The following is a 15,241-nucleotide window of genomic DNA, read 5'->3' on the forward strand; positions in this document are numbered from 1 at the left end:
AAAGGAATCTACGTCTCCTCCATCCAAAGGAAGAAAAGGAAATCCAAGCGAGGAGAAGGTTTCTTTCCCGAGAGTGGATAGTGGATGAGCAACGAGTAGAAAAACGTGAAACGACCAAGCCATATGGGGTGGGTGACGGAGGGCGGATGATGATTGGCAGACAGAAAATCTGAGGAAATATGCATTTTTGGGGCGGCGATGGAACAAACGATGGAAAAGGCGGTGGGATAGGTGGCTCCGGTCGGATCACGCTACGTTTCCTCAAGAAAAACAAGGAACATCACCACACGCAGTCACTCATTCATTCAGCCTCACTCACCTGCCCTCCAAACTTTGCCTTAAAAAAGAACCAGCCCTCCCACCCCCCTCGCTGGGCTGCCACCCCACCAGAAGAAGCAGATAATAATACTCCACTCATTCTCGTATCTTCTCCATCAAACAGGAAATACCTTCTTTATTAGCCAGCGCAGTGAGGTAGGAGAGGGATTTCATTTCATTTCATTTGATGCTCCTCCTCCTTCCTCCCCCTTCCTTGCTTCCTCTCTACTCACCCAGCGAGCGAGCGAGCTGTCGATCACACGGCTACGGCGGCCTACGGCTTAGCCTTTCCCTCCGACTTTACCTAAAGAATTAGAGAGGTTGATGCCATTGTTCGATTCTCTCGCCTTCCTTTCTCCTTCTCCCGGCGCCTTTTCTGCCCGTCTTTTCCTTGCCCACATTCCTCGCCTCGCCTCGCCTCGTGGCGGCGTGGCCTATCTCCTCTGCTCCGCTTGCTACTAGTACTAGCCTGTACCGTCGGCAGCAAAGGGTTATTCAGTTGCTCATTTTCTCCGTGATCCGTAGCCGCCTCCTCTCTCTCTCTCCGTCCTCCATTGCTCTTGGCTGCCGACTGCGCCTTCTTCCTGTCGCCAACATCCAAGAAAGCTTCTGCTCTTCTCTCAGTAAGCTTCTGCGGACAAGGCGGCCGGAGGAAGCCGAGCCACACGCGGAGCGCAGCCTTGATTGCTTCACCCATGGACGGCTGACCCTACAACAGCTCGAGGTGAGGGATCCCCTGCCCTGCCGCTGCTAGATTCCTCCCTCCGCCTGGACGGATTCATCGTCGCCGGAGCGCTTGCATTGAGAAATGGGAGTAATCACGTGGAGGTGACGCGGGGCATGTGCTTGGCAGGTTTCTCGCCGACGCACGCGGCCGGCCATGGAGAGGGCCTGGAGATCGGGGGCGCTGTCGGAGACGGCGTCCTGCGCCGACACGCCCAGGTCCGCCCACTCCTCCTGCAATCTCCAGCATCGACACTCACAGAGGTTAGCACCTCCTTGCCAATTACAGACATAGTTTCCTCCAACACTTCAATTGCTATTTTCATTCATCAGTAATAAAGGAACAAAAAGATTATGGTTTGGTCATTTTCAGTAAGAATTAAGAATTATATACATGGACCCATATAGGAGGAAATCATCCTTATCGTCCGTGAAGAAAAACAGAGTAAAAATGTGAAGAAACACTGCAAATTGACACCGAACTTAAACTCTAGAGACTCCGGTCCATAACCAAGTACGGCGTCCAGTTCAGTTCGTCGCCCATATATGCATACAGAACACTTAACAATTTTGCACTGTTTAGTTGAGCAACTTATTATTCTGTGTACTGTATACTTGTACGCGCCAACCATCCTCATCACATCTCATTCATCTCCTTTACACCGCCCGTACGGCGCCCCTGTGCAAGGATGCTCAGCCTTCATTTTCTGCACAAAATGGTTGACTCACACACTGTGCAACGAAATTAATGGCAGACCCACTTTCACCTGCGTGTATGCATGGATTCCATGAATGCATGAATGTACTAACAAATACAGAATTAATCTATCGTGCAATGTTTTTTATATTATTATTATTATTTGAAAATTTTGGCATGGAATCTGATCAGACGGTAATTATATTAGTTGATTTTGGCGTGGAATCTGATCAGATGGTAATTATTCCTTGTGTGCCGTTTTAGCATGCTGAGGACACGTGAGGCTGCAGTGGACATGTCGCCGCGATTCTCCTACTGCAAGCCTGTGAGTAAATTGGATTTGTCTCACAAACTTTTCGACATTTTTACTCTATGTTTCTTTCACCATTACGCACAATTTAACCGGTAGGCTGTGGTTTTATCACATATTGCAGACCATCAATCGAGACAGCAAGATGCTCCACAGAAGGCACTCGCTTAACTTGCCAGAGCAGTCGTTGCCTGGCCGTCACTCCAGGAAAACAACGGAAAGGACTCAAAAGGCCACTTCAAAGGTTTGGTTTACTGCAAATCCTGGCACATTTGTTTCAAATACGCCGCAAGGTTTTTGTGTTTTGTTGAAGCTGAAGAAACTATGCAGAGACTCGTGTCTTATATCTATGCTATGTTTTTATTCTGGAGTAGTTTCTTTTCCATGAGTAGTCTAAGTAGGGTAATACACACTTTTAGAAAAACACGGTAGCACCACTAATCCATGAAATATAATAGCCCAAACACAAACAATTTGGTTGCATACTCAACTGAAAAGTGAGGAAGGCATGGGTGTTCATCCGTACCTTTCGGGTTTTTTCCTTCTTTGTAGAAAGCTCATCTGGACCTTCAATTATGCCTGTGTTCTTAGCCGTGACCTTGCAGTTCTGCAGTCCATCGCAGATTTAGCTGGGGAGATTGCGGCCCTCGAGCAGGAAGTCATCCGCAAGGAACTGCATCTGCTGACCCTCTACAGAAGGGCATTTGATCAGCATCTATCCGATTCCTGCAGTTTTGCGAGCGAGGTACATAACTCAGGGTGCTAGGCAGATGAGTACATTTGATTCATGACAACAGTATGAAGTCCAGTATGCTAAGATTAATGCCATAAAACAGCAGGTGGATCAAGAAGCAATTAAAAGTATTGATGAGGGCGCGCTTCGTTTAAGAGATATCAAGCAATCTGCAGCCTTCAACTTGCCAACTGTCTCAGATTCTATGAGTGTATGAACTAGAAATCTCCCTTGATTGATTATTTTCAGCATTAATTACCCATCCAAGCAACATAATGTTCCTATCTGGAAATATGCCTGACTCAACTTTGGCATCTCACAGGAGGTATCGTCAAGACCGGCTTCGAAGCATTCTAGCCTAGTCAACTTCTTGAATGCTTCTATTTCAGACTACGTACCCAAGATCTCTTGCAAACTATCGGAGGACATCCTCGGCTGCATTGCTTCGGTCTACTGCAAACTTGCAAGCACGCCATCTCAAGATGCCGAGTCCGTGACTTCACCGAGTCATTCTGTTTCATCTTCAAGTACCTTCTCGCCGAGGCGTCGTAATGACAGCTGGAGCCCTCGGTACACCTTTGATGCCACCACAAGCCCTCGCCAATATCCATCCGGAAAAGAGAATAGTGAGCAAAACATAGGCATGATCATTGTTCCAAGGATACATATAGATGCTGGCAAGTTTGAATATGCGTCAAAAATGCTGGAGACTATCAGGTAAGCAACAGAAAAAAACAAGAGGAACATTGGTTTTTCTGTACTGGAATTGAAGTTAAGAAAGATGCAAGGCTTCAGCTGATAAAATATTTCTACTGCATCCAGGTCCCTGATACAGCGGCTCGAAAAAGTTGATCCAACAAAGATGACACATGAGGAGCAGCTCTGCTTTTGGATCAACATCCACAACGCTTTAGTCATGCATGTATTGATCTACACCCAAATACATTAGCTACCTTTTGCTGTGTGAAGGGTTAGCCTCAGAAATCAGATCTCATTTCTAACCTATACACTGCCTTGTGATATACAGGCTTTTCTGGCCTATGGGATACAAGATAAACGACTGAAGAGCACTGACATGATTCTAAAGGTACATTTTATAGCCTAGTCTTATTTCTACTCGAATCTTTTTTTTTTCGAAAAGAACTCTACTCATATCTGAAAGTGCCTGAGCATTTGAACCGAATGAATTGCCAGGCTGCGTACAATGTGGGTGGTGAATCAGTAAATGCCCAAACTATTCAGAACTCGATCCTCGGATGCCAATCCCACCGTCCATCATTGGTATGACCTGCTTCTACAATACGCAAAACATGAAATTCCATATTAACAAGAACCAACACACTAACAAGCATTACCTTCAACAGTGGGTTCGCGCGCTGTTCACGCCAGCAAAAAGATCCCTGGCAGGGTCGACGCCGAGGCACCCTTACACCCTTCACCATTCCGAGCCGGTCGCGCATTTCGCGCTCTCCACAGGAACATTTTCAGACCCGCTCGTAAGCTCCTCAGCATCTCAAACCCTTCCTGCCATTGTCCACACCTTGTCCTGTGTCAAATCTCACCGTGAAATTCACCATGTGGCAGGTGCGGCTGTACACGGCCAAGAAGATCCACCACCAGCTGGAGCAAGCCCGGACCGAGTTCATCCAGGCCAACGTCACGGTGAAGAAGCAGGCCCTCCTGCTGCCCAAGGTGCTCCACTACTATGCCAAGGACGCGGCGCTCGAGCTGCGCCACCTCGTGGAGCTGGTGTGCGAGAGCACGTCGGAGACCCAGCGGAAGGAGATGGCACAGCTCCAGCACCGACTCAGGAGACGGATCGACAAGTGTGTGGAGTGGCTGCCTTACAAGTCCAACTTCAGATACGTTGTACATAGGGATCTGGCCGAGTAGGCAGGCACCGGTTTTCGGTTTCGGTTTTGGGTTTTGGGTTTTGTTTTTATGGTGTAAGTAGTTACCGGGTTTTAGATGAACCTAACCCATGGTGTGGTGTGTAAGTGTGTAAATACAGCTGAAGTGTGAATTGTGTTGGTTTTGGGGCTGGGTGTGCTGGTGGTCTGAATTGTGGAACCTTCTCATTCTGCCTGTGGTGTGTACCACTCACCCCAGTCAGCTGTGCATCCAGAATTGACGTGATGACAATGGCATCAGAGAAAACTTTCAGTCTGGCCTTCGCCACACTTCGAAATTAAGATGAAATTCATATTCAACCCTGGATTTGTCTAGTAATTTGGCTTTTCATTGTGGGAGTGATCTGGCAATGATGAAGTAAGTGGCAGGAGTGCGGAGTTGAAATAAATAAATAAATAAATAAACAGCAGCATAAATGCTCAACCCAGGGAGGAAGTTAGCCAGTTGTCAGCAACACCAGGCAGTCAGGCAGCAGCAAAATGCATGATAAAAGTAACTGAATTCTCTATTCAATGTGTCAAATGTTTCATTGCTGATTGAATCAATTGCAAAGCATATGGGAACATTTCGTGTAGTCGCATAATCTGCGAGTGACAGTTGATGTTTGGTAATAGTAACTAGACGACATAGGAATTATTTGAAGAGGAAAAAAAAGACTCGAGAACTGACATGATCTAGACATAGTTGCCACGTGTTTGGCTATGGCTCTTGTTCGTGTTGTCTCTATTTTCACAACGGGCACTCCAGCAAATGGCCCTGAGCTTTCAGCGACTCGACGCAGTCGTTGAACATCTCTTGCACTCCTTTGAACTTGAGGCCCAGCCCCTGGAGCTTGGATGTGTTTAGCTGATACGCCTGCTTTCCGTAGGGGTTGTTGAGCCTGCAGAGCAATTTCAAGGTACGCATTTGGATCAAAATGCTGGCTTCAAGAGATGGATTGAAGAAAAATATGTATGTTCACAGCAAAAGCAGATGTTAAGACTGCTCGTGAGCATGCGTTGTATGCATTGCATTGACTGACCTCCTTGGAATAGGGAATACTGGAAACTGCTTTGTGAGTAAGCCAACCAATTCATTGTTATCCAGAACCACTGAACTGCACAGATATCTGCCCCTTGCCTCGGGTGTTTCATACACTAGAATGTGGCTCCGTGCAACGTCGTCGATGTGAACATATCCCATCCTCCCATACGAAGTGAACCTGTCCGTGTCACCTGCAAGAACATATAACAGCATTTAGCAACTATGCCGACGGACATAGGGTACAGCATTTGAAAAACGAAGCAGCCAACGATCTGAATGGTGCAAAAAATGCTCTTAGATCTGAAGCCAGGGACTTGCATTCAGGAAAAAAGCTTGAAAATGTTGAGCTAGAAAGATCTTACATACCCTGAAGCAAGCCAAGGATATCAGAAGCAGTTGTACACAGTTCATGGGACAAACTGGGCCCAATCACGAATGACGGAAGAACGGTGACAAGGTCAATGTTATTCTCCTTGGCAAAGTCCAATGCTGCTTTCTCTGCAAATACCTTTGCCAGGGCATACCATAGCTTTTTGGGCGCATAGAAGAGGGACAATTTCAGATCAAAGTTTTATGCAGAAATGTAATCTGGAGTACAGTTTACAACGTGTGTTACAATGTTCCGTATTACCTGTAGCTTTTCGCAGAGTGGCACAGAGCTCCACGTTGTTTCATCCCACAACAGTTCTGGCTGCTGAGTTTCGTCCCTAATCCTCACCGCGGACGATGAAGATGTGAGAACAACCCTTTTGAGAAACGGACTCTTCTTGCACGACCTTAGCACGTTTAGGGTACCATTAATTGCAGGACCAAGTGTTGCTTCCTGCAACATGAATAGCATATTCAGGCACATGCCATGGTAATGATAATACAGTCGGGTGCTTGAAGCAAATGCAGCATACCTTGCAATTGGAGTCGGATTTCCCGAGGACAGGCGATGCGATGTGGAAGACGCCCTCACAAGCCATCACAGCATCGTCAAAGCTCCCTTCCTCCAATAAATCAGCTCTCACAAGTTGGAGCCTCTCATTTGCACCAGGCAGTTTCCAAAGGTGTCCCACTTTTTTTCGATTCCCTGCCAAGTCACAGAAATCCACAAAAATTCAGTTCATTTGCTTGCAGATATATACGATAATGATGCCATCAAGAGGAATGCTACAAAGGATTACCTGGGTCTCTGACTGTCCCTATCACATGATATCCACACTCGAGAAGCCTTTTGATGAGCCAAGAGGCGAGAAAGCCTGAGGCCCCAGTTACACACACTTTGCCCTTGGTTGAGCTCACCATTCTCTCGAACTGGAAGTGGTGAAGCTGAGATTTGATGCAAATCCAGCTTCTCATATAAGCACGTCAAAGAACATTCTAGAGGAGGAGGATCAAGAATGGTTCATCACCCCATTTTTTTGATCACAGTTATTAACAGGTACAAAGCTTGGTTGGTAGAATGCAGATTTACAGCACATTCTGAAGATATCTAGGTGACAGGTTGGTGTGGAATAGCAATGAGTTTGCTGACTGAATATTTTTGTTCATTCCATCAGGCTGATAACTTGTGACTCGAAGAAAGAATGTTTACATAAAAAATTTCAATGTGAACCAGCACTAAACCTGGAGCTAATTTTCAATTGTTGAGAACAAAATGTTGCAGCGAGAGCATCAAGAACCCCATGGAAGCTGCTAAACCTCGAGCTCACGACGTCCACCTCAATGCCGAGCCTCCTGACGCCCTCGGCGGTGACTGGCCCATGCGCAGCCACGACCATGTCGGGCCACCGCGCCCTGAGCCGCGGCCAGCTCCACCCCGCGGCGTCCAGCCCCTTGAGCAGCCCCTCGACCTCCGCCGAGCTGGTGAACACGATAGCGTCGGGCGCGGCGGCGTCCGGGGCCAGCAGCCTCTCGGCGCAGCCCGGGCCGGTCCAGCACGTGGTGTACGCCGGCGCGCGCACGGCCGCCCACCCGGCCGCGTCGAGCCGGGCGAGGAAGTCGGGCACGACGGGCGGCTCGCGGAGGCCATCGACCTCGGGGACGAGGCAGAGCACGCGGCGGCCGGACCCGCGCCCCAGCGCCTCCACGAGGCCGGCGGGGGTGGGGACGTCCGGGACGAGGACGGCCACCCTCCCGGCGTCGCGGCAGAGCCTGGCGAGGAACGCGCCGTCCAGGAGGTCGGCGTCGCTCCCCAGTGCCGCCACAGTGAAGGGGAGCGCGGATGCGGCGTCGGAGAGGGGAAGCTGGGTGGAGGAGGAGGAGGAGGGGAGGGCGCGGGAGAAGGCGGCGATGCCGGAGCGAGACGTGAAGGCGAGCGCCGCGAAGGGGTCGAGGGCGCCGGGCAGGAGGTAGGGGCGGATGCGGTCGGGCTCGTGGGCGCGGATGGCGATGGTGGGCACAGGGAGCGGGTGCGCGCCGCGCTGCCGCAGCAGCGCGCCAAGCCGGCCGCCGTATCCTTCCCCGCCGCCCCCGCCGGTGGTCTGCGGCGTCGTGAACGCCACCCGCCGGCCCGCGAGCGAGAGGCCCTCCGGCTGCGCCATTACCACTCCTCCGGCGACGCCAATCTATCTGAATCTGAAGGATATCTCTCCAGTGTCTCTTCTTACGCGCACTTCAACTGTCTTTTGCTAGTAGTGCAGTTCAGAGTTCAGAATAACAGTGAACGCCACTGACCGTCAGAATAGTTCAGACAACGTGGAAGAAAAATATTGTAGGCTGGTAGATGTCAGCAGACAAGATCAAAACTAGTAGTAGAAAATTTCCAGCACTGTGAATTCAACAATCTACCACCAATCTTTCTGGATTCTATTCCTCTTGCTGTTAACATTGTTCAATGGTGCTTAGTTGCTACAATGATACACATGGTATAACAACAGATTACAAGAATGTTTGCATGACGGCGCCAATTTCGCATACTTCAGGAGAGTGGTCTCCCGGCATCACTGTCCTGTCCAGCTGTGCGACCAAGCTATCTATCTACCTGCGGGTCTTTGAGTGACCGTCCTCGTTTGGCTCCAATGCCAAGATTCGAGCGGTAGTTACTGCAGCTGGGTCTCGAAAGGGAGTTCGATGGGAGTGGCGTTGCCGTAGAACTCTTCCAGGTTGTAGAACTCCCGCTGCGGGGGAAGAAATATATGCACGACGACATCGCCTGCAATAAGAGTGCAGTGGACGGTCAACTAGGTCCATGGCAAAATTGTGCAGCATCATCAGTTCATCATAGCATTCCACACTGAGACAATGATCGCCAGGCGAGTTTCTTTTCGCAACAGAACCTCGTTAAACCGATAGTGTCTAAAAGGCCATGAGCAGTTGGGAAGGATGTTTACATGGAGCAAGGAAGGTAGCGACAACAGTGGCGGCAAGTTTTCAGCATATTCAAAAGGCTGGAAGTTCCTATTCAATTTTATCTTTTAACTTCTTTAAGTTACTAGAAAAGAGAAACTGGCTACTTGCATTGCTAGCGTGCTGTATTAAACTGAGAGTAGGCAGAAATATGCACAATACAATCGTAACAAAAATTGAGTCTTAAAATGTCAGGCTAAGTTCACAACTGGATAAGGACACGGTTGTTATCCAACGGTTCAAGTTTACATGTTCTCGTAGATTGAATTTCTGTCCAGAAGCTAAGAAAATTTGTGTCTTCAATTTATAAGCAAAAAATTAACACCTGGTAGTTTCACTATTCCATCAAGTCAGAAAGCTAATTTGTGCTTCAAGTCAAAGATCAGCACATAAGCAAAGAAATAGCAAGTTGTTTTACTTTCCATCAAGTCAGAAACCTAATTTGTGCTTGAAGTCAAAGCTCAGCTCATAACCCAAAAATAATACTCCCTCTGTACCGTAATATATGTCGCTGGAGTAGCTGAAGTTCAGCTACTCCAGCGACATATATTACGGTACAGAGGGAGTAGTACTGGTTGTTTTACTTTCCATCAAGTCAGAAAGTTAATTTGTGCTTGAAGTCAAAGATCAACTCATAAGCCAAAAAAAATAGTGCTGGTTGTTTTACTTTCCAACAAGTCAGAAAGCTTATTTGTGTTTGAAGTCAAAGATCAAGACCTTTCTCTACCCCTATACATAACAATCAAGATGCTTCAGTAGAAGTTGTCCAAATGAAACTATTATAAATTTGTGTCTGGAAACTACGTGTCTTCTACTTATAAGAGAGAAAAAAAACACTAGTTGTTTTACTATTCCATAAAGTCAGAAAGCTAATTTGTGCTTGACTTCAAAGATAAATGCTGCAGAAGAAGTAGTCCATATGAAACTGAGGTATTAGAACCAATTATAATGAACGCGTGACAGAAAAGTACAGAATACTGACCAAAGTCCAGCAAGGTCCATGAATTGGGTTTTGTATCACCAGACGCAACTCTGCTGAACTGCTGCTCCCCGATGTCTCTCATTTTGGAACTGCAAGGCAAGAATACAATCACACATATCCTAAGTCAAACAAGAGGAGTAATTAAACTCGTCTGAGATACCGAACGGTAGCTAGTGCATATTCGTGTTTCACTTTGGTTGAAATTATGTGGGCAAGAAACTGAATGTAAAGTGTGGAGCACCTGATGGCCTCAATCTGTGCATTCGAGAAGGCGGTGAGGATGATGAAGAACTCGGTCCAGTAGACAATCGGCTTCACGAACAGCACACGAATGTCGGCGGCCTTGACCTCGCTTGCAACTTTAGCCAGAGAAACAGCCACTGAATTTACAAGGTAAACAAGGGTCAGACTTAGCAAGCATGCAGAATTATATGGTTAGTGTTGTCTGAACATTTCTCGACTGGAGAGGCGTATGCAACATACGTGACAGGCACTCGGCGTCCTCGTCGGCCTCGCTGGCCAGAGACGCGCTGCTGGCCCCGCCGGAGCTGTACACGACCTCGCCGTGCTTCTGGAGCAATTCCTCGAGCAGCTCGTCCGCGCCTTCCCCTGTCCTGGGGTTCTACGCGCGCGAGGAAGAAATGAAAACCAGAGTCAGAACTCAGAACGACTCTACCAGAACAACTTGAAACAAATGGGAAAATGGCGCGCTCTGCCAGAAATATATACCCACCACATTAGAGGAGGAAGACGAGGGCGGGGAGCGAGCCCGGAAGGGCGCGGCGGTGGGCAGCAGCAGCGGCAGGAGGTCGCTCCTCAGGCGGTGGCGGGGGGCCACCCCGACAGCGCGGCGCGGCCGCGGGTGCAGCAGCGGGACGGCGGCCGGCGGCGCGCGGGCGAGGCCGTGGCCCTGGATCGCGGCGCCCCTCATGGTAAGCCCGAGAATTTTCCACGGGAGAGGAATCGAGGAGAGGTTGCAGTGGGCGAAACGGCAAGCAACGAGGAGCGAAGCGTGGAGGAGATAAGCAGGACGAACACTGACTGACTGAGTGAAAGGGGATAGGCCAGCAGATGTTTTTTTTTTTTCCTTCAGAGATTTTTCCTAGCTCCCCATTTGTTTGTTTGCTTCTTTCAGCGGTCCAAACCGCCTGGAGATGCGTGCAAGGAACATGCTCCCTGTAGAATGCGCCTTCTCCGTGTAGAATATGCCTTCTTGACCACACTAGTTCTTTTTCTATTTGTTTTCCTCTTCTGCATAAATTTTGCCTGTCTACTTTGGTTTTCATGACAACCAAAACTCTATATTTTGGGGCCTCAGCTACATTTTCATAAGTTGCAGTCTTTGATTTCATAATAACGGTACGTTACGTATAAACGACTGCATATGGGACCTCACAGTCAAACATTGTAGTCGATGATAGGCCTGTCTAATTTCACAGAAATGTGGCTGAACAAACGAATTACAGGTTTAACTATAAAATGTTACAGTTGGCAAAATGAGAGAGATGCATCAAGGGCCCATCCTTTTCATCAAGCAGGGGAACTAAAGAGAGGTAAACACCTAAACAGGCACACATTATCATGAATTTTGAGCAAAATCATAATAATTCTATAATATTAATACTATGCACATAAGTCGCATCCCTCTTCGTGGTTTAATTACATCCGGCATACGATGTCTGACACCCACACGAGGGCAATAGCTAAGTACTGGTAGTAGTTATATATATTACCATCAGTTATTTTTTTCATTTTTTTTCGGTTTTCCGAGCCTCCTGCATGAGCTGAAAACTAACACCTCAAATCACACTTCTTTGGAAATGCTTCTAACTCTTCGCCTTTTTCCAATGGGAATGATAGCAAAACAATGACTAACAGCTGAGGACAGACTTGAGTTCTAACGATGATCAGCCACCGGGATAAGTCGAGAAAGGTTTGCCTCTCATCCTGTCATGTAGAGGGTTTCCATAGCCCCTTGCAGAACTTGATTGCGTACCCGGTGCCAGCAGCAAAGGTCCACAGGATGGCAGCAAGCAAAACCAGTAGCGAGAACGAGATCAGCCCTGCACCTCTTCTTCTGACCTGGATAACTGGGGCGCTTGCTTCTTCCTTCGGAGCTTGTTCTGACCTAAAGCTAGAAATGCGTTGGAGTGTTCTGTTGAGAACGTTGTTTTCAGCCGCCAGAGCTGGATTGGCAGGTACCGCATCCAGCAGGGCTGATACGGCTGAATTGAACCATGACTGTGAATCCGCTGGGCTCAGGTTATGTGGTTGCTCATTCACTGTGTGGAAATTCGCAGTGCCTGAAATGTTCAGAAGCAGCAAGTTAAGACATTTACTTAAGTTATATCTGAGGGAATTTATAGGTGATCATTCAACAAAAATCTTGCAAAACAAAATGGAGTCATTAATCACCTGATGCATGTGAGAAGACGACATGGTTATGATTCATGTGGTTCCGCACATTCAGAGCAACCTGGTTGTGCGTCCACGATTCAGATGTATACTGGAATCCCTGGTTCTGGGAGCCACTATCACCAAGATAACCAAACTGGTTTTCGGTCACCACTCCAGCTGTGTCAAATGAGCCAGGTAGAAACATGGAAGCGTCGGCAAACTCCAAACTGTCAAACATCCCATTGGATGCAGAAATCAAGTGCTCGGTTGCAGTACAATTCATACTCTGTTGTCCTACATCTTCTGGATCCAAGAAATCGTTGATTTCAAGGAACTCCTCATCAGCATCCTGACCGTCATAACTGGCCAACCCTGACACAGATCGCAACGCACTTGTTTCTTCAGTGCATTCTGTTTCCCAATTCAATGGCATGTTGGTGAGAGCAGACTGTGTAATTTGATTACTGGGCTCTGGTCGTGGATCAAGATCTCTGTTTTCTTGCACTGCAGAAGAAGGATCTACAGAGTTGAATGTAGCACCGTGGCATCCATGGAAATCTCCAGCGCCAACCTATGTAAGCCAATGTAACTTAAGATTTATAAACTGGACAACAGACATATTATATAATGTTCAAAAAAGCGGAAAGCATAAGCGGAGCGGAAGGTCACAGCTTAGAGCAATGGGCGCTTAAGCGTTTTTTTTTCAAATTGATAAGAATTTACTGCTTTTGAATAATATGCACATGAAAATAGGAAACATAGCACATAGCTAACTGAAATAGCATAAAAAATGCAGTTCACACCATAGCAAATACATATCAGGTTCACACAGCAAGCAAAATAACAACTAAAATGCAGTTCAGTTCAAATAGACATAGCCTAATAGAGATCATGTGGCCAGAATCTATAGTTCCCGAACAGATCCCAATAATAAGATAAATGGCATATTGCACTTATTGCGCAAGCAGCCAAGCAGAAGTAGTTCAAAAACAGCCAAATAATTAAAAAACACTTAACCTACTGCTTAGGGCCAAAGCTGAGCATTTTGCTCAGCGCTTAAGCGCCACTTAAAAAAGCTTTCTTGAACACTGATATAACAGCTTATGCATGTTACTAAAAATTTAAGTGTTATATGATCATTCAAATTCTGCCTCCGATGTCTTCTAGGGATATAGCATATTGTCAAATACTAATCAGATCCAAAAAAGCATTTTTTGTGTCTTCCAAGTTCTGTAAATGTGTGAGGATGAAGGCAGAAGTAATTAGCAATTATGACAAATGCAGAAGAATAAGACTAGCCACAATGATGAGTACACTAGTAACATACACATATCCCTAGACTATGTTACTACCTTCATAGTGGGTAGTAACATAAGTGTGGTAACATGCAAAGCTTCATTTATTAGGTTATAGACTCATATTGCATTGGGACATGTGATGTTACAGTAACTAGCTAAGTTACTATAAGCAAAATTGCTGAGTTGGACTCGATATTACTGCTGAAGTTACTCCCACTGTGGCTAGTCTAACTAGCAGTTACACAAGTACGCAGCATTTCGAGCATTCCAGATTTTTCAATCATTTAAAGGATTAGTACAGAATATAGACTAGAGAGAACAAAGCAAACCTGATGGAACTCATGATGAGTAACTGGTGCGGAGAAATCTGCTAGTTCGATATTTTCATGGCCATTCTCTAATTGCAACAAAAGCCCTTCAAGATCCCCATAGGGAAGCTCGGTGCCAGTACATTCTGAAGCGTCCATGACGCCACTAGTAGTGGTATAATCGGCAACACTAATCTCCTCCATGTTGGCATTGAGCCAAACCTCATGATCATCATGCTGAAGCTGCAGCTGGGGAACGGAATCTGAGAATTCTTGGAACGATTTAGTGGCCCGTTGATCATCCGATATTTCCATCAGTAGCCCTTCAAGATCCCCAAAAGGGAGTTCAGTGCACGTGTTCTCCGCCATTACCATACCACGGCTGCTGGTTGTAGCATCTGCAACCTCAGATGTGTTACCGTCATCACTGGGCCGACCTTGAGGGTGGACATGCTGAAGGGGAGCCTGTGAAGTAACCGGTGTCGAGAAATCCGACTGCGGTTCACTGTTTCCCTGACCATCTCCATTTTGCAACAGGAACACCTCCAGATCCCCAATCTGGTCGTCCACTGTGATAACCCCAATCTGCTTGTCCACTGTCACATCCCCAATCTGGTCGACAACTGTCAAAACATCCCCAATCTGCTCGTCCACTGTCACAGTTCTAGTAGGTAGACTAACGGCGATAGGGATGGGATCAGCGAGCAGCTCACAGTCGCCGTCGTCGTCCAGCCAGTCCTCCTCCCGGAAAGGCGCGCCGTACTGCTCGCCGTTCTTGGGGCCGACCCCGCTCTTCTCGAAGAGCTTGTAGAGGGCGTAGGACTCGCGGCCCCGGGCGGGCGGCGGGAGCGCGTCGGCGAGGATGGTGTACTCGTGCATGACCCAGTCGGTGCGCTCCCCGCGCGGCGCGCGGCCGTGGTGGTAGACGAGCGTCTTCTTGTTCCCGACGGCGCGGCCGGCGTTGCAGATGGAGCGGTCCTTGCCCGTGGCCTTCCAGTAGCCGTCGGCGGTGGTGCGGCTGGCGCGCGAGCCGTTGGGGTACTTGCGGTCCAGCCGGCTGCAGAAGAACCACTGCTTGTCCCCCGTCCGCAGCGCCGACCGCTCTGCTCCACCATAAAATCGAGGTCAGGAGGGGCGGAGGGGAGGGAGATCGACCGGCGGGAGAGGCGAGGGGTCGGGGGGACGTACCGGGGAGGTGGGAGGGGTGG

General features: G+C 48.0%; 5 protein-coding genes across 8 annotated transcripts; 1 reads left to right on the forward strand and 4 right to left on the reverse strand.

Moving 5' to 3' along the window:
• Window positions 1-363: 363 nt before the first annotated feature.
• Window positions 364-4,823, forward strand: LOC119310884. Of its 3 annotated transcripts, none has more exons than XM_037586499.1 (12): window positions 364-1,042; window positions 1,172-1,305; window positions 2,003-2,063; window positions 2,173-2,292; window positions 2,662-2,793; window positions 2,888-2,992; window positions 3,104-3,498; window positions 3,604-3,703; window positions 3,809-3,868; window positions 3,976-4,062; window positions 4,146-4,277; window positions 4,366-4,823. In XM_037586499.1, the coding sequence occupies exons 2-12, from the start codon at window positions 1,199-1,201 to the stop codon at window positions 4,672-4,674; spliced, it is 1,608 nt and encodes a 535-aa protein (XP_037442396.1). In that variant the 5' UTR covers window positions 364-1,042; window positions 1,172-1,198; the 3' UTR covers window positions 4,675-4,823. The 3 variants fall into 3 exon arrangements, with proteins under 3 accessions (XP_037442396.1, XP_037442395.1, XP_037442398.1); XM_037586498.1 differs by having other exon boundaries at window positions 365-1,042; window positions 2,885-2,992; XM_037586501.1 differs by having other exon boundaries at window positions 365-1,042; window positions 1,172-1,260; window positions 2,885-2,992.
• Window positions 1,347-7,266, reverse strand: LOC119310885 (tetraketide alpha-pyrone reductase 1-like). Of its 2 annotated transcripts, none has more exons than XM_037586502.1 (8): window positions 6,885-7,266; window positions 6,618-6,790; window positions 6,347-6,538; window positions 6,082-6,244; window positions 5,714-5,906; window positions 5,362-5,572; window positions 2,575-2,774; window positions 1,347-1,748 (listed from the first exon to the last, which is right to left on the reverse strand). In XM_037586502.1, exons 1-6 carry the CDS (start codon window positions 7,057-7,059, stop codon window positions 5,422-5,424), a joined length of 1,047 nt encoding a protein of 348 aa, XP_037442399.1. In that variant the 5' UTR covers window positions 7,060-7,266; the 3' UTR covers window positions 1,347-1,748; window positions 2,575-2,774; window positions 5,362-5,421. The 2 variants fall into 2 exon arrangements, with proteins under 2 accessions (XP_037442399.1, XP_037442400.1); XM_037586503.1 differs by having other exon boundaries at window positions 1,347-1,808.
• A 7-nt stretch (window positions 7,267-7,273) lies between these two features.
• Window positions 7,274-8,340, reverse strand: LOC119310886. The gene has a single exon (XM_037586504.1). The coding sequence runs from the start codon at window positions 8,241-8,243 to the stop codon at window positions 7,305-7,307; it is 939 nt and encodes a 312-aa protein (XP_037442401.1). The 5' UTR covers window positions 8,244-8,340; the 3' UTR covers window positions 7,274-7,304.
• A 147-nt stretch (window positions 8,341-8,487) lies between these two features.
• LOC119310887 (protein Iojap, chloroplastic-like) lies at window positions 8,488-11,065 on the reverse strand. The gene is made up of 5 exons (XM_037586505.1): window positions 10,764-11,065; window positions 10,514-10,652; window positions 10,272-10,410; window positions 10,031-10,119; window positions 8,488-8,854 (listed from the first exon to the last, which is right to left on the reverse strand). The coding sequence occupies exons 1-5, from the start codon at window positions 10,959-10,961 to the stop codon at window positions 8,742-8,744; spliced, it is 678 nt and encodes a 225-aa protein (XP_037442402.1). The 5' UTR covers window positions 10,962-11,065; the 3' UTR covers window positions 8,488-8,741.
• Window positions 11,066-11,612: 547 nt separating this feature from the next.
• Window positions 11,613-15,148, reverse strand: LOC119310888. Its single transcript, XM_037586506.1, has 3 exons — window positions 14,055-15,148; window positions 12,446-12,998; window positions 11,613-12,333 (listed from the first exon to the last, which is right to left on the reverse strand). The coding sequence occupies exons 1-3, from the start codon at window positions 14,910-14,912 to the stop codon at window positions 11,981-11,983; spliced, it is 1,764 nt and encodes a 587-aa protein (XP_037442403.1). The 5' UTR covers window positions 14,913-15,148; the 3' UTR covers window positions 11,613-11,980.
• Window positions 15,149-15,241: the final 93 nt, after the last annotated feature.

The sequence above is a fragment of the Triticum dicoccoides genome, chromosome 5B (assembly GCF_002162155.2).
Source record: "Triticum dicoccoides isolate Atlit2015 ecotype Zavitan chromosome 5B, WEW_v2.0, whole genome shotgun sequence".
Taxonomy (NCBI): Eukaryota; Viridiplantae; Streptophyta; class Magnoliopsida; order Poales; family Poaceae; genus Triticum; species Triticum dicoccoides.

Bases quoted from the DNA above. Each gene is read 5' to 3' on its own strand.
- LOC119310884 (XM_037586498.1), top strand. From the start codon at position 1,199: ATGGAGAGGGCCTGGAGATCGGGGGCGCTGTCGGAGACGGCGTCCTGC. The intron at 2,064-2,172 runs GTGAGTAAATTG...CACATATTGCAG, and splicing joins GATTCTCCTACTGCAAGCCT to ACCATCAATCGAGACAGCAA. The intron at 4,278-4,365 runs GTAAGCTCCTCA...ACCATGTGGCAG, and splicing joins GAACATTTTCAGACCCGCTC to GTGCGGCTGTACACGGCCAA.
- LOC119310885 (XM_037586502.1), bottom strand. From the start codon at position 7,059: ATGAGAAGCTGGATTTGCATCAAATCTCAGCTTCACCACTTCCAGTTC. The intron at 6,245-6,346 runs GTAATACGGAAC...GCGCCCAAAAAG, and splicing joins CACTCTGCGAAAAGCTACAG to CTATGGTATGCCCTGGCAAA. The intron at 5,907-6,081 runs GTATGTAAGATC...ATGTTCTTGCAG, and splicing joins TATCCTTGGCTTGCTTCAGG to GTGACACGGACAGGTTCACT.
- LOC119310886 (XM_037586504.1), bottom strand. From the start codon at position 8,243: ATGGCGCAGCCGGAGGGCCTCTCGCTCGCGGGCCGGCGGGTGGCGTTC.
- LOC119310887 (XM_037586505.1), bottom strand. From the start codon at position 10,961: ATGAGGGGCGCCGCGATCCAGGGCCACGGCCTCGCCCGCGCGCCGCCG. The intron at 10,411-10,513 runs GTATGTTGCATA...TTGTAAATTCAG, and splicing joins GGACGCCGAGTGCCTGTCAC to TGGCTGTTTCTCTGGCTAAA. The intron at 10,120-10,271 runs GTGCTCCACACT...CTTGCCTTGCAG, and splicing joins GCACAGATTGAGGCCATCAG to TTCCAAAATGAGAGACATCG.
- LOC119310888 (XM_037586506.1), bottom strand. From the start codon at position 14,912: ATGCACGAGTACACCATCCTCGCCGACGCGCTCCCGCCGCCCGCCCGG. The intron at 12,999-14,054 runs GTTTGCTTTGTT...TGGCTTACATAG, and splicing joins CTCATCATGAGTTCCATCAG to GTTGGCGCTGGAGATTTCCA. The intron at 12,334-12,445 runs GTGATTAATGAC...TGAACATTTCAG, and splicing joins CGTCTTCTCACATGCATCAG to GCACTGCGAATTTCCACACA.